At 41.5% G+C, this 13,464-nt stretch overlaps 3 protein-coding genes across 10 annotated transcripts; 1 reads left to right on the forward strand and 2 right to left on the reverse strand.

Moving 5' to 3' along the window:
- Nucleotides 1-880: 880 nt before the first annotated feature.
- LOC122617269 (tubulin-specific chaperone C) lies at nt 881-2,635 on the reverse strand. 3 transcript variants are annotated; one of them, XM_043793062.1, is made up of 2 exons: nt 2,499-2,635; nt 881-2,178 (listed from the first exon to the last, which is right to left on the reverse strand). In XM_043793062.1, the coding sequence occupies exon 2, from the start codon at nt 2,160-2,162 to the stop codon at nt 1,095-1,097; it is 1,068 nt and encodes a 355-aa protein (XP_043648997.1). In that variant the 5' UTR covers nt 2,163-2,178; nt 2,499-2,635; the 3' UTR covers nt 881-1,094. The 3 variants fall into 3 exon arrangements, with proteins under 3 accessions (XP_043648997.1, XP_043648978.1, XP_043648988.1); XM_043793043.1 differs by having other exon boundaries at nt 2,389-2,518; XM_043793053.1 differs by lacking the exon at nt 2,499-2,635 and adding an exon at nt 2,233-2,363.
- Nucleotides 2,636-2,796: 161 nt separating this feature from the next.
- On the forward strand, nt 2,797-3,881 carry LOC122617260 (asialoglycoprotein receptor 1). The gene has a single exon (XM_043793031.1). It carries the CDS (start codon nt 2,805-2,807, stop codon nt 3,879-3,881), a length of 1,077 nt encoding a protein of 358 aa, XP_043648966.1. The 5' UTR covers nt 2,797-2,804.
- A 149-nt stretch (nt 3,882-4,030) lies between these two features.
- LOC122625987 (nicotinate phosphoribosyltransferase) lies at nt 4,031-13,173 on the reverse strand. Of its 6 annotated transcripts, none has more exons than XM_043806070.1 (12): nt 13,066-13,173; nt 11,514-11,825; nt 10,653-10,823; nt 10,471-10,597; nt 9,950-10,033; nt 9,749-9,876; nt 8,366-8,506; nt 8,137-8,308; nt 7,461-7,799; nt 5,302-5,567; nt 4,831-5,240; nt 4,031-4,768 (listed from the first exon to the last, which is right to left on the reverse strand). In XM_043806070.1, the coding sequence occupies exons 2-12, from the start codon at nt 11,602-11,604 to the stop codon at nt 4,691-4,693; spliced, it is 2,007 nt and encodes a 668-aa protein (XP_043662005.1). In that variant the 5' UTR covers nt 11,605-11,825; nt 13,066-13,173; the 3' UTR covers nt 4,031-4,690. The 6 variants fall into 6 exon arrangements, with proteins under 6 accessions (XP_043662005.1, XP_043662010.1, XP_043662006.1 ...); XM_043806075.1 differs by lacking the exon at nt 13,066-13,173 and adding an exon at nt 12,399-12,468; XM_043806071.1 differs by lacking the exon at nt 13,066-13,173 and adding an exon at nt 12,176-12,384.
- Nucleotides 13,174-13,464: the final 291 nt, after the last annotated feature.

The raw sequence follows: 13,464 nt of genomic DNA on the forward strand, positions 1-13,464 counted from the left end.
TTGCACACTGGTATTTTCACTGGTATATCCATCTGTCATTCTCCTTGCTTTACACCTCTTTATCCGCAATTGTGACAGCTCATTACCTGAGCTCTCAATTTGGCACTCTCCCCCTCCCCCTTCCTGCAGCATCACCGTTACTTGTGTAACTCGCAGTTCAATTACCTCGCTAATACGAGATGTCTCTTCCGATTCCTGCCCCTTCTTGAGCTGTAGCTACATATATGGCCATTTATTTGTGGGGATGCATCCCCCCTTAACCGCGTGTAACTCGAATTCGTTAATTATTTTGACAGTCGGCCATGTTGACAGCCGCAAAAGTCAGCGGGATGAGAGAAATGGTGAGAGAATGGGGGAGAGAGTGAGAGAGATTAACAGTTTGAGAATATGAAGAGCTGATTCTCTAACTTTAATAGCTACCCTAAATTTCAAATAAATTGTAAAGTTTTAAGTTCGAAAAAACTATGTTAAGCCAAAACAAACATTAGGTTTGCACCTAATATATTTTTTCTATATATTTTTTATATATTTTTGTCTTTTCAGAGCGAACCTGATGTGTAAGTAGAGTGACCCCATCAGTGGCGAAGGCAATGGCTTGAGAAGTCCTGTTGTGGCCACATGAAACTTGCATGAGGTGCCGTCTTTCGCCCGTTCCGAAATGTGTGTGGCAGCCACAGCCATTTTGGCCAACCACTGATTATGCCACATCCGAATTGGACATGTCAAATTAGCCACGACATAAACAAGAACAGATACATATGTTGTCGAAGAAGTCAAACTTTAACTTACCCACTCCCTAGTCAAATATTAGCTGCCTAGAAACTTTATAAAATTGTGACTTTACGATATTAAGATAAATAAAAAGCAGTGCTAAAATGAATTTACGAGATTCCGCAGAGTTACAACAATTCAGAATTGCCATATTTTACTTTTTTATATAATGGTTATTTAATCAACATGCTTATAGCTATTTACACAGATCGAGGATTAGATGTTGGCCCAGTAATTGAGGGCCGCAGCAGCAGTTCCCAGAGCAGCCAACCGAGGATGATGCCGTAGGCTAGCCAACCGAGGAGCAGCCGCCGATGCCGCCACTAAATGATGGAGATATCCTTGACATCCTGCTTAAGTCCGCTGTTATGGTTATTGGCAATAAAGTCCCGCCTTAGGGCGTTCCAATTCGGATCGGGATAATCCTTGAGGAGGCTCCAGTTTGGCGAGGGAACATCCGGCGAAAGCCAGTTAAAATCGGCCACATCCGTGTAATTGTTCTGGGCCTTATTCAGTCCAGAAGCTAGGTAATCGGCCTCCAGTTCGGAATAATCGTAGTTGTACTCTCCGATCTCAATATTCCTGCAATCCTCGATTATGGCCCGACAGGTGACATGCATGTATATGCGAATGGTACGGGAGGAGTGCAGCCTCAGCTGCTGGCAGGCAATGGAAAGGGTGCAATCCTCAAGATTCTCGGCGAAGAAGGATCGTGCAATAGGCCCGCAAAGCAGAGTGCATTTGGAGGCCCTGGAAACCTGCACAGAACCAGGATGCCCCTGCAGTTCAACCAAGCAGTGGGTTAAATTCGATATTGTGATGTCCTGGCCATTCACTTTAGCGGAATCCAGGACTATGTGCTCGTTCGTTCGGTTAGCAATGGTCCAGGTGAAGTTGGAACCTAGTTTTTCCGGTACTTTACTCAGTTTCCCGTCGACTATATCCTTATTTGGGGCGACTTTTGGCTTTGCGGCGGACTTTTTGCCACTAAACCCAAATTTTTTCTTGGGCATCAGGCGCTGGCGGGTTTCATCACTCGCGGAGGTCAGGGTGTTTAGGATATTCTGACATGATTTGATCTTGAAATCGGGAAGAAACATGGTGGATGCGGTGAGGTAACGCTGTAGATCCTGGATCTCCACGGTTATATCGGCGAAGTTTCTGGCCAAATCGGTTGGCTGGGCATCGCCGCACTGCACATCCTTCAATCGCTGCTCTATATCGATGGTTTTCTGGCTGAAAGTCTGGTAAAAGTAGTCGACGCCCTCGTTCTGCACCGTTTCCTTGGAGCGCAGCTCCGATTTCACATCCAAATAGTTCTGCCTGTCTTTGTTTCGTTTGTTCAAACGCTCGAGGATTTGATCCTTCCGATTTTCCGAGTCGCCCTCCATGATTTTAAGTATCAATCTGTAAATAAAATCTGGTTAAAAATCAATTTCTAGCACACAACTTCTATTTTGCCTATGAATCACAGTTGTTGTTGCTTTTCTTGCCAAGTTGCGCAGCTGCAGAAAAACTCGAGGAAACCCCGGCTTTCTCACTGGACGAGTGTCATTTTGGCAACGATTGAAGTTTGAACAAGGCGAAATGCTGTTATTTTTTCTTCTGTTTATTAACCTCTTGTTTAATTTTCTCTTTATTTTGTGCAGCTGCTCACAATAACAAACGTTGCCTAATCAGTGTGAATGGTCAACTATTATGCACTAAAAAATACCACTGAACAATACCGTTTAATGCTCAAAGTGAATGGCGACGGTGGTAAGAAGAAGAACAGGCGCCAAGGAAATCTTAAATTTGAATTTTTATATCTGAGAAATTTAAAATTAGAAATGCATGAATGGAACGTTCAACGACAATATGTGACGAACACAAAACAAAAGATAAATAACTCAATGAAAGTCGGTCGCAAAAGCGAGAAATTCTTGATAAGTGCAAAAGCGGAATTATAGCTCTTATCTCATATTAAAAGCCTTTACATAAATCCGGATCAGTACGTTTCAGGTCTTTGCTTGAAGTGGTTGTGCGATATCAGAATGTTTAAGCTTAAACATTTTATTGTGTACTTACTAATTGCCTGCAATCTGCGGGGATCCCGAACGGAATCCACTGAGAATACCCGATCCGTGTGCCTTCTGCAAGATCCGCCCAATCAGTGCGGAGAATTCTGCCTTTTGGTGCTCCAACCGCTTTTGGACCACATCGCCAAGCACCAGGAGCAATGGAACACCACCGAAGCCCTCTGGCTAAACGATACCCAGGTTAAATTGGACAGGATTCAAGCCCAGCTGGCGGCACAAAATCTTTCCTTGGAGGATTCCGCGAAGAAAGTCCCTCAAGACATCAAGGAGAGATTGGAGAGAATGGAAAATTTGCAGACGACATTACAGGAAACTCTAAAGAAAACGCCAGCTGAACTCGACGAGAGACTGACCAGAATGGAAAATCAACAAAAGTCCATCGGCGCCCAGTTGGCCAATCAGATCAATCTCACAAGGGGTCATCAAGGTCAGTTGGAATCGCTGAAGAATGCAGTTCCGATAAACTTGGAAGTGAGATTGGCTCAGATAGAAGAACAGCAGAAGCTCTTCACGGAAACCTTAAAGAAAATCCCAGGGGACTTTGAGCAGAGATTGGAAAGGTTGGAGCAGCATCAGAAGGACGAGCTGACCAAGATGACGACTCAACAGACCGCCATCCAGGACACTCTATCGAAAATTTATATAAAGGTCTTCTGGCCGGACTTTGAGCGAATCGGCTCTCGATTGTTCTACATCAATAACAACGATGGACACGATTGGAATTCCGCCGTAGAATACTGCCGCAAAAAGGGTGGCTATATAGCCACCATCAAAGATCAAGAGGAGCTGGACGCCATCTCGGAGAGACTGTACGCCAAGAACTACTGGCTGGGCATAAACGACCAGGAGGATATGCACACCTACGTATCCCAGGCATCCGGCAAAAAAGTTGAATTTTTCAATTGGAATAAGGGGGAACCCAATCATGGAAATAGCGACGAGCGCTGCGTTGAGCTGATTCACAGCAAAATGAACGATGATCCGTGCTCCAAAAAGAAGTATGTTATTTGTCAAACTGATAATGAAGTTTAGCTGAATGAAATGTATATATGTATTTGAATAAATCTCTTACCAAACTGACTGAAAACTCGAATTTTCTTAGCGGCTTTCCTTTACTTTTTATTGTTAATCAAAACTACAGGCAAACATTTTTAAGAAGCGGTCATTTAAAGATGGCGGTGTGTGTTTTGGGTGTGTCTGTATTGCTTAGTTGGCTTACAATTATCCAGTTGAACATATATACAATTGAATTTAGTTAAATACATAATCGCAGTATGTAAAGTTATATATAAGTAGATATAGTTGTGTGCTTGATGTGTGCCCTATTGCGTGCAAATGTCCTAAAAAGCATTTGTACTTCTAACTTTCATCCTTCGTCCATCGTTCGCAACATTTCAACACTTAAGTACTAGAAAAATATTAAAGACATATTTATTCCGCTCCGATATTTGGTTGATCTTAGTAACTCGATTTGGGTGTGTGATTCCTGTGCATCCTGATTCTTTTTCCGCTTTCGCTTCTCGTTTAAGGCACATGACACATTCCTGAATATGATGTGCGTTTTGTATAGTAGTAAATATTAGATAAACACGTTAAAACTATTGACTACACAATGATTTGAAATTCACTCGCAAAATTGCGTGGGCGTTTGTGCTTCATAGTCAGAGGGAAATCTTCGTGTGACGGAACGAATTCCTTTTCTACAATGCATATGACCAGCAATTGACTAAAAATAATCCACCACGACCCAAGGATCGAGGCCAACAAAAATGGAAAAACAAAAGTAAGTAAATTTCTCGGAAATGTTTCAGCGCATCCTTGCCACATCCACCTTATATAGATCATGATAGCTCGCCAATGGGAGCATTCTGGAGCCACAGATCGTGAATGAAGTTGTAGAGATTATCGCTGACAGCCACCTGTAGAATGTGAGACATTGTTATACCATTTACGGAGCCAGAAAGATCACATGTCGGCATACCTTATAGGGCGTTGGGTTGAGCGTGCGCTTGTGGTCGTTGCGCAGCGTCTTCAGGGAGATTTGCACCTTCTCGCGCACCTGCTCCAAGGTGGGCAGCTGCTGGCAGATCTTGCCCGACTTCCAGTACACCTTGTAGAGCGACTCCACATGCGAGGGTATCACGTAGGCACGCTTCGACTCCTGGAACGGATGGCGGCACAGAACCTTCTGTCCCACCGCTGGCGGCGGCTCCGACACCTTCTGCAGCAGATCGATGAGGGCGTGACCGTCGGCGCTGTACAGCCGATAGGCACTCTTGTTGCCCGGCATCGTCACCTTCTCCACGTCCTGGCTCAGTTTAATCCGCGGCTGGCCGTTGATCTCCACGAGCTTGTACACACATCCCAGCGCCGGCTGTCGCTGGCAGGTAACTGAGAGGTAAACGTTATGTTAATGGGCATTTAGCATTAAAAGTTGTCAATACAAACTCACCCAAATGCGTGCCAATGCCAAAGCAATCGATCTTGTGCCCCTGCTCGTTCAGGCTGAGAATGGTGTCCTCGTTGATGTCGTTGGATGCCACAATGGTCAGCTTGTTGAACCATGGCACCTTGAACCGCTCCGCCACCTTCTCGAAGGTCTCGCGTGCCAGGCAGGAAAGATAGGCCAAATCTCCAGAATCGATTCGAATGCCCAGCGCATGGTAGCCCAGATCGTTGAGGGCCAAAGCCACGGCACTGAAATTCAGCAAGCCACTCCTGTGGAGAAGAAAACACAAGCAGGTATTTAGTAGTCGTACTTATGGATGCCAACAGGTGCTGCTTGGTTTTTTGTTTTTTTGGTTTTCAATTCAACGATAAAATTTCTCTCATTTTGCTATACAATATTTGATTTTTGGTTTTGGTCACTAGGTTCAAAGCGAGAATTACACAAAACCAAATGTTTTTGTAAGTGGGGTGGAGCTATAAAACGTGTTTCGGAACTCAAATTGGTTCTCTTCGATTTGCAAGTGCGGCTCGTTGTGTTAGAAATATAAGCCTGGGCAAATATTATAATTTTCTTGTAAGGGAGCAGCACAAAAAGTCGAAGATATTCGGTTTTGTTGTTCAAGCCATGCAGTGTGCTCTCTCGGACGCTTTTCTTAACTATGTACAGGTCATAAAACCAACGAAAAACAACATTTTTGAAAGATATCCAAAACGCTTGTCGGTCGGAAATAAAATGCTTCGGAAAATATATATGTAACAATACAAAACTGGGGCACAGAAAAACAAGAAAATTGAAGTTCCAAAAAATGTTATAGAACTGAAGACGAGGACAATAAGGACGGGGTTAAATCTATGACAGCATTAGGGTGAATCAGTGCGTGGTTTCGTATCGGGTTTCGTTTTCGATTGTGTGCTTAAAACAATGTAGAACAATTTTAATATTTCGGAATATGGCAAACAAGTTTACTTTACGTTTTTCCAACAAAACTGATTGGCTATGTTAATGAGCTTTTGGTTATGATCGAGGTTCAGTAGAAAATTCCATGGTTTGCATTTTCATTTTGCACTTCTCTTGATTGTTTTATGCACCTGGTTATGTGTGAGCTTGGGGATCGGATATCATTTATGCATGAACTTTGGATTTGTTGGCCGTATTTGTTGCTTTTGAGTAGGTGAGTATATGCCATATGGTATTATATCATGTTGTTGATTGCTCGAAGTGTTTTGTAGGGGTTGTTGTAGGTTGAAGACGTGTGTTTTACATACCTCTGCCAAAATAGTGCCGGAAGTCATTTGTTTACTATGTTAGGTTCGTAAATTCTTTTCATTACTTTTCTTTTCTTTGCTTTCGATATTTTATGGATTTCTGATTCGGGTTCGATTATGTTTTCGATTTTATTTGTTTCACATTCACATTTAGGACGAGAAAATAAAAAGCATAATAAACAAAATTCAGTTAGAAAAATAATATTAAACGGAAAAATGTAATATGATAATTGAGCGTGTTAGTATAAGAAAGTGATACGAAAAATTACACTGAAGAAAGTGGAAAGTAGAGCAACAGGGAGAAAGCAAAAAATAAATTAAATAAAATGACTTCACCTGTTCTGGTTGGTTTTCTTTGTTTGAATCATTTGCCAGGATTATTTCCCACTCTTGAGGATTTTTGACCAATTTCGTTACACCAAAGCAGAGGACACATACATGGACATCTATATTAGCTTAAATATATAAACGCATATATGCATGTATGTATATGAGGCTTGAAATTTTGAATTTAGTATCGAAATTTTTGTTGAATGTATCTCCACGTCGTCATGCAAGGCTTACATTAGTTTAAATCAAAAATGGCAAGCATTTCATCATAATTTAATAGTAGAGCTAACAAAATGATCCACGTTAAAGCTGAGAGCACCTTTAACCATCTTTCAAAAGTGATTTTTGTTAGCTCCTATTAGTTACATTTGAAATAATGAGCGTAAGGTCTTAAAAAGCAGAAGAAAATGCTGTTAGAAATGCAGATGTGATTTATGATTAGGTCGGTTAGTCAATGGCAATGGAAAGATAGATTAGGTAAATGCTTTTAAATTCAATTTTCGCCTATTTAATCTTTTGGTTTTTCTATTACTGATTGTTTGGTCTTCTTTTGATAACGACATTTACCTGAATGACTTCTCGACATATTTTGGTAGGTATGCCGTCCCATTGGACACTGTGGTTGTCTTTAAGGTTCCTGTTGCTGTTGCAGTTGTTTTCGTAGTTGTTGTTGTGCTGGGATTAGTATCTTGTATATCTGTATCTTTTGGCGATCTACTGCCATTATTCTGAGCAACGCCATTCTGATGACCATTGGTCTTGTGGCCGTTAACGTGGCCAACACCCTGACCATTTTGATGGCCATTGGTCGAGGGACTTGTCTTTGGCTTTGGCTTTGGCGGACTGTTCTCAGACTTGATATCATTGATAAGCTTTGGTTCTGTGTTGGCTTGTTCTGTTTCTCGGCTGTTGGTAAATACTTTGGATTATTACTCAAACGAAAGAACGAAATGATAAGCTCAAGAAATGATCGGGATGTGGCAGGGAAAATTAACAAAATCTTCATTGCAGCCATGTTAGCTATAGAATAGTTACTCTGGTTTTGGGGTTTTTGTAACTGGCTGTGGTGCACGTCTCGAGAGTCTCAAATACAATACGAAATATAACAAAGAAATCCATACTCAAAATAACGAGGGTAAGAAGAGGTAAGAGGTTACCGGAAAAGTTACGGGATAACATCACAAACGTAGGAAAAACCGAAAACTAAAACCGTTCCGAGAGAATCTGCCTAAAAGCGAAATACCTCTTAACATCGTACGTATCGACAAGTGCCATGAATCCATCAGGGAACGCGATGGCATAGGACACCATCGCTGCCAGTTCTCCCTCACTGGATTCCTCCGTAGAAACGTCCAGCAGATGGGACAGCAATGCCCGGTGCCTGATGGCGTGCTCCAATAAATCTTCCAGGATACCTAGACAATACAGATTATCATTCTGATTTCTTAATGCTTCGTACAGCATTTACTCACCTGTTTGCTTGTGCTTAATCAGACGCGTCTTCAGCTCTCCAATGCTACTAAAGCTAGTGATATAGGCATGGGCATGGGTTCCCTTCACGGGTATGTTGAAGAGTTTTCCAGCCAGCACATTGGAGGTGCCATCAAAGCCGCCTGGTAAGAAAAGAAATAATCGTATTATTTATATAAACATTAAGGTGAAATATGTTTACACAAGGACACAGAGACGATTTGAAATTAAGTTGCAACGTTAAGTTGCAAACCTTACAGCACACATCCCAAACTTTTAAATACCCGCTTAATGGTCTCGTTTCATTATATTCCGCCATTAAGAGCGGAAATTCCGGCTATAAACATTTCAATTTTCCCTCAGTTTATCAGAGAAAAAAGAAAACCTTGACAGGAACCTTGACGCCACGCGAAGTCATCCATTGATTTGGGGTGATACTATATAGATGATGTATGTACAGTCCAAGCACGATGTGGAACGCATTAAAAACTTCGAGCGTTGCTTGCCAAACAAACGAAACCGAAAAAGTTACGATGTGTGAGCGCCAATTGAGTGGCTCCGGCTCCGGCTCCGGAGCAGGGTTTACCATGTTCAAATCCGGATTCGATGGGTACCTGGCACCGATATATTCATGGATTTGATATACATGGACACCCCACGTAGGCGTTGCGTGTGCCACCCACTTTGGGCATTTTACTGCTGCCCGGGCGCGCATTTAGTTTAACACATAAACTAGAGTTCTTGAACTTTGTCGCGAGTGGAGCAGGTGGAGCCAGCGATGGCGGAGAGTCGGAAGCCTTGATGAAGGCGGAGAATTACTCATAGTTTGGGGGGAGGGCCTTGAGAAATGGCAAAATCGGAAATCAGAGTCAGCGAGGCCTCAGCTCCTGACAGTGACACGTGCTTTGCATGCATGCACATCATAAAAAGTCAGGCAGGCTCAGGCATACGAAAAGCACCGACTTCCTGCAGACCCTTCGAAAGGATCAATGCATGAGATATGATGGCCTACTTAAATGCTCTGCGATATACATATTTTCTCTTGGACAAATGGTATAATGTTTAAGCGCTAACAAATAAAATGTTTAATTAGCTCATTTTGGTTTTAAACTACATTCACTGTCGTTCTGACTCTGTAAACTGACACACATAAATGTGAGTTTCTCCGAAAAAGGTGACTGTGAATAAACTTTGCCCGAATCCTGACGATTCCCATACCCCTATAATTTTTAATTGATAATGAGCTGTCTGCATGCAATTTGGCAATGCCGAAAAAATATTCATATTGCACACGGCTGACCTTTCTTGTCACGATTTTGTAGAGCTCCCAGAGAGTTTCAGAGTGTGGGGCGTGTGAAAGTTCATATTTGATGGTGGTGTAGTACCTGTGTAGGAGTATTTCGATGCGGACAGACCTCCATCTGGTCCCTGGGCACGACGCAGTCCAAATTCCAATAGTTTGACATGTTTGCCAGCTACCATGCGATAACGGGCTGCATTGGTGGCCATCAAACTGTTTTTGTGCGGCAAGTAAAGGCATTATTAGGAAGTTTCCAGATAGTGGAAGTTATAAAAGCAATGCATACCTGGCATAGTTTACCAAGGTGAGAAGTGTCGTCTCCAGCAGCTGGACTATGATCAAAGGTCCCTCGATCTTAATGATGGGTACTCTAAAAGTAGAAAAATACAGTTTAAAAGCACGTCTAAATTACCGGGGTAATCCTATAACTTCGTTTTCAGATAACAACTTGCATGAAAGTAAAATATCTTAAATCTTATCAGCTGCAATGATGATGACTACGTGTAAGGGTCATAAAATAATATTAAGATAAATATGTGCTGACTGTTTTGATGACGAATTTAAAAATATCTTTAAGACTCAAAGATACATTTTAAAATGAGTTGGGTTTAAGATCCATAGTCTTTTAGCATTTATGTGTATGCTTTAAATGTGTGTTAAACCTGTACTTTGTCTATACCAATAATAGATGATAGCTAAACTAATATCTGCTGGCATTTCCCAAACTTATATCACACTATAAAGCCTATCAGCATTCGTATATGTATATAGACATGTACTAATTTGATGGATCCCATGCAAACGCACCGTGGAAAGGCTACTGTGCCCTCATCAATGGCATACAAGGTGACATCCCGCGCCGTCAGATTGCCGAGGTACTCAAAAAACTCGTGCTCAATGCCCTCGGGCAGTGTTTGCTTCAGGTATTCGATATCTGAAAGGGTAAAATATAGTTGATTAACGTATTAAAATCAAAATATGACACTCACCGCTCTGGGAATAGTGGAAGCTATCCAGGAATTTGAGGCACTCCTCGAGCCCGGCGAAAATAGTGAATTCCCCGTGGAATGGATTGTTGCGAAAGAACAGATCGAATACCGCCGTATCATCGGTTTTATCGGACTTCCAATAGGCATAGGCCATCGTTATTTGGTACAAATCTGTAAAACGATTGGTTATTAGTTTTCAGTTTAAATTTAATGCAACAAATAGAGACATTATTTAACGATACTAGGGGTTTAACATAAGCAGGTTTCTCTGTACAAAGGTAGCAAAGTGTTCAGCCTAGAACTATACAGATAAGATAGCCTGGAGAGTCAATTGCTGGTGGTGCAAATTAACGCCTCCCAAATATATGAACACGAGTCCGCAAATGAAATGCAAATTCTTATCTAAGTGCAAAGACCTAAAGATCGGTTTGCCTTTATTTATTTGCGCTCGTGTCTGCATTGCCTAAAAATATATGCAGCATATACATATGTATGTATATATAATATATACCAAGTGCAATACTAGTAAAAAGCCGGCAAAAGCAGCGCATTACGCGCCAAAATGTCTGCCCAAATGTCAGTGGGCTTTAAAGATTAGAAATTCTATAAATATATATTCCAATATATTCGTACTATTTCAGGATGAATTGAACAAATTTGTTTGAAAGAAATCGTTGAGCAGTAAATAAGTTAGATAAGTTGGTTCATAATGGAATCTAATGCTGCTTATCTTTCCTTAGTAAAGAGAATGAGTATTAGATACGATTTCAGATATTTTCGTTGATCGTTGAATAATAGTTACAGTCTCAGCTCTTTACCACTACCACAGCGCCATCTGTTGGCAACTACCTCGTTACTCACCAGTTAGCAGAGGCTGGACCACTCCATTCTGGTTCATCCGCCCGCGGTCCATAAACTGTCCGCCCGCACAGCCCAACTCACGGTCGTTCATTTTGTGGCCGATCTGTGGAATCTCGGGCTATATCTGCTATATCAGCTATATCTGCAATATCGATGTGAGCGGCTGGGGGGATCCGCAATTCTAGCTGGTTCGTTCACACGCGACTCGTTTGCGGGCAATTAATGTGCCAAATAAACAAAATAATTAGTTGCTCTCGTCTGCTGGCCCGTTTTTTACACAAAAGAATGCCGTTGAACTTTGGGTTTGTTTATCTGTAAGTGACACCGAAATTGTTTTGCAATTGTCGCTGGAGGAGGATTGTAAATTGTTTGGCCGAAATGACGTAAGAAAAGCGAGCTCGTTGTAAATAGTTCTCCATAAATAATGCAATTGAATCAATTATGAACGTTTGTACTAATTATGAAGACTGTGCGTTACCCATTAATTGGGCTTATGCATTGAAACTTGCTTTTGTTTAGACTTTCAATTTAGTTATTTGGTAAATAACTTAAACAACTCGATTTTGTAGAGTTTAACGCTTTTCTTAGTTGCCAAAACAAAGGTGTAATCTCAGTTGATTGTTTAGTTATTCAGTTATAGTCCAAACTTAAGCAATTATTACTTATTCGAGCGCTTTTGGTTTGGAAAACATAAGGGCTATCATTTCACAATACCCGTCTTACGAAACTAAGACGCAAATCAGCGAAGGTTTTTGAAATGCTAATAACCAACGAGCTAATTAGCATACGAAAATGAAACCCGATCTTTGTCTATAGCTATGTGCGTTATCAATTATTAATCAAATGGCACGATTCGAGGCGCTTTGATAACGCGAACGGTAATACTTTTTCACTCGAGCAAGGATCTCTGGTTTTTCGCTGTTCGCTTTTTCGCGCGTTGAACTTTTCCGCTCGACTTTTGAAGTTGAATTGAATTCGAAAATCGCAAAAGCAAACGGGTTAAACGAAAGAGAGCGCCGAAAAAAGAGAGAGCGAGAGAGAGGGTAACGAGAGAGAGAGAGCGAATTGCAGTTTTTTGTTTGCTGGGAGAATTTGTTGATTTTTGTTTTTGTGTTGCCATTGGCAGCCGGTTGGCTTTATTTTGCCTTTTATTTTGTTAGCTTTTTATTCGATTCAGTTGTTGTATCTTTCGGATTATTGGCAAAAAACAATGTTAGATTACACACAACGTGTTGCTGCATGTTGAAGGTTGCGTGAAGGTCGCGCCACACAGGCGCCCACCACGCACACACACACACTCACAAAAGGGGGGCGGTAAACCGAGAGGAATGGGCGTTACTGCCACTCCCCCCAAAAAGAGGCGTCGTGGGCGTGGGCGAGTGGGTTCTGTATGCACTTTCACTTTTTTTTGCGCACACTTCAATTCAACTTTTCAATTAGGCGGTTGCCCTGCCTTCGCACCAAAACTATTACATTGCGAAGGTGCAATTGCTTGTGCCAATAAACTTTCTTTTATCAGCAGCTTATCAGCTGGTTTACCACGTTTATTTACGTTTTTTGTTCGGTTTCCGTCCGCTAAATACACTAAAAGGTTAAATAATTTACTTTCATTCACCGAACGCTCGCGCACGCTCTTCTTCTTATCTGGCGAACAGCTGATTCCGCTGTTGTGGGTTGGCCAAGGCTGCGAAGTTGGCGCTTTTATCGCCATATTTAGCTTTTTAGGCCAACACAGCGAAAGTCGAGATCTATGTGTTTTCTTTTTGGTCGGAAAAAGTGATAAACAATTTAAACATTATAAGCAAAGGCAATTCATTATATTCTAAATACTACGAATAGTTCATATAGTATAGTTGATAAATTCTTTTTGTTGACAATTTAGAACTTGACTTGTCGATTTAGATCACTATCTATTTGAAGTCTGGTAACTCTGAAAATAGCACAGTAGTTT

The sequence above is a fragment of the Drosophila teissieri genome, chromosome 2L (genome assembly GCF_016746235.2).
Source record: "Drosophila teissieri strain GT53w chromosome 2L, Prin_Dtei_1.1, whole genome shotgun sequence".
Taxonomy (NCBI): Eukaryota; Metazoa; Arthropoda; class Insecta; order Diptera; family Drosophilidae; genus Drosophila; species Drosophila teissieri.

Excerpts from the sequence above, each read along its gene's own strand:
- LOC122625987 (XM_043806070.1), bottom strand. The coding sequence starts at position 11,604 with ATGAACGACCGTGAGTTGGGCTGTGCGGGCGGACAGTTTATGGACCGC. Across the intron at positions 8,309-8,365 it reads GATTAAGCACAAGCAAACAG|GTATCCTGGAAGATTTATTG; the intron begins GTGAGTAAATGC and ends TGTATTGTCTAG. Across the intron at positions 4,769-4,830 it reads TCAACCCAACGCCCTATAAG|GTGGCTGTCAGCGATAATCT; the intron begins GTATGCCGACAT and ends CACATTCTACAG.
- LOC122617269 (XM_043793062.1), bottom strand. The coding sequence starts at position 2,162 with ATGGAGGGCGACTCGGAAAATCGGAAGGATCAAATCCTCGAGCGTTTG.
- LOC122617260 (XM_043793031.1), top strand. The coding sequence starts at position 2,805 with ATGTTTAAGCTTAAACATTTTATTGTGTACTTACTAATTGCCTGCAAT.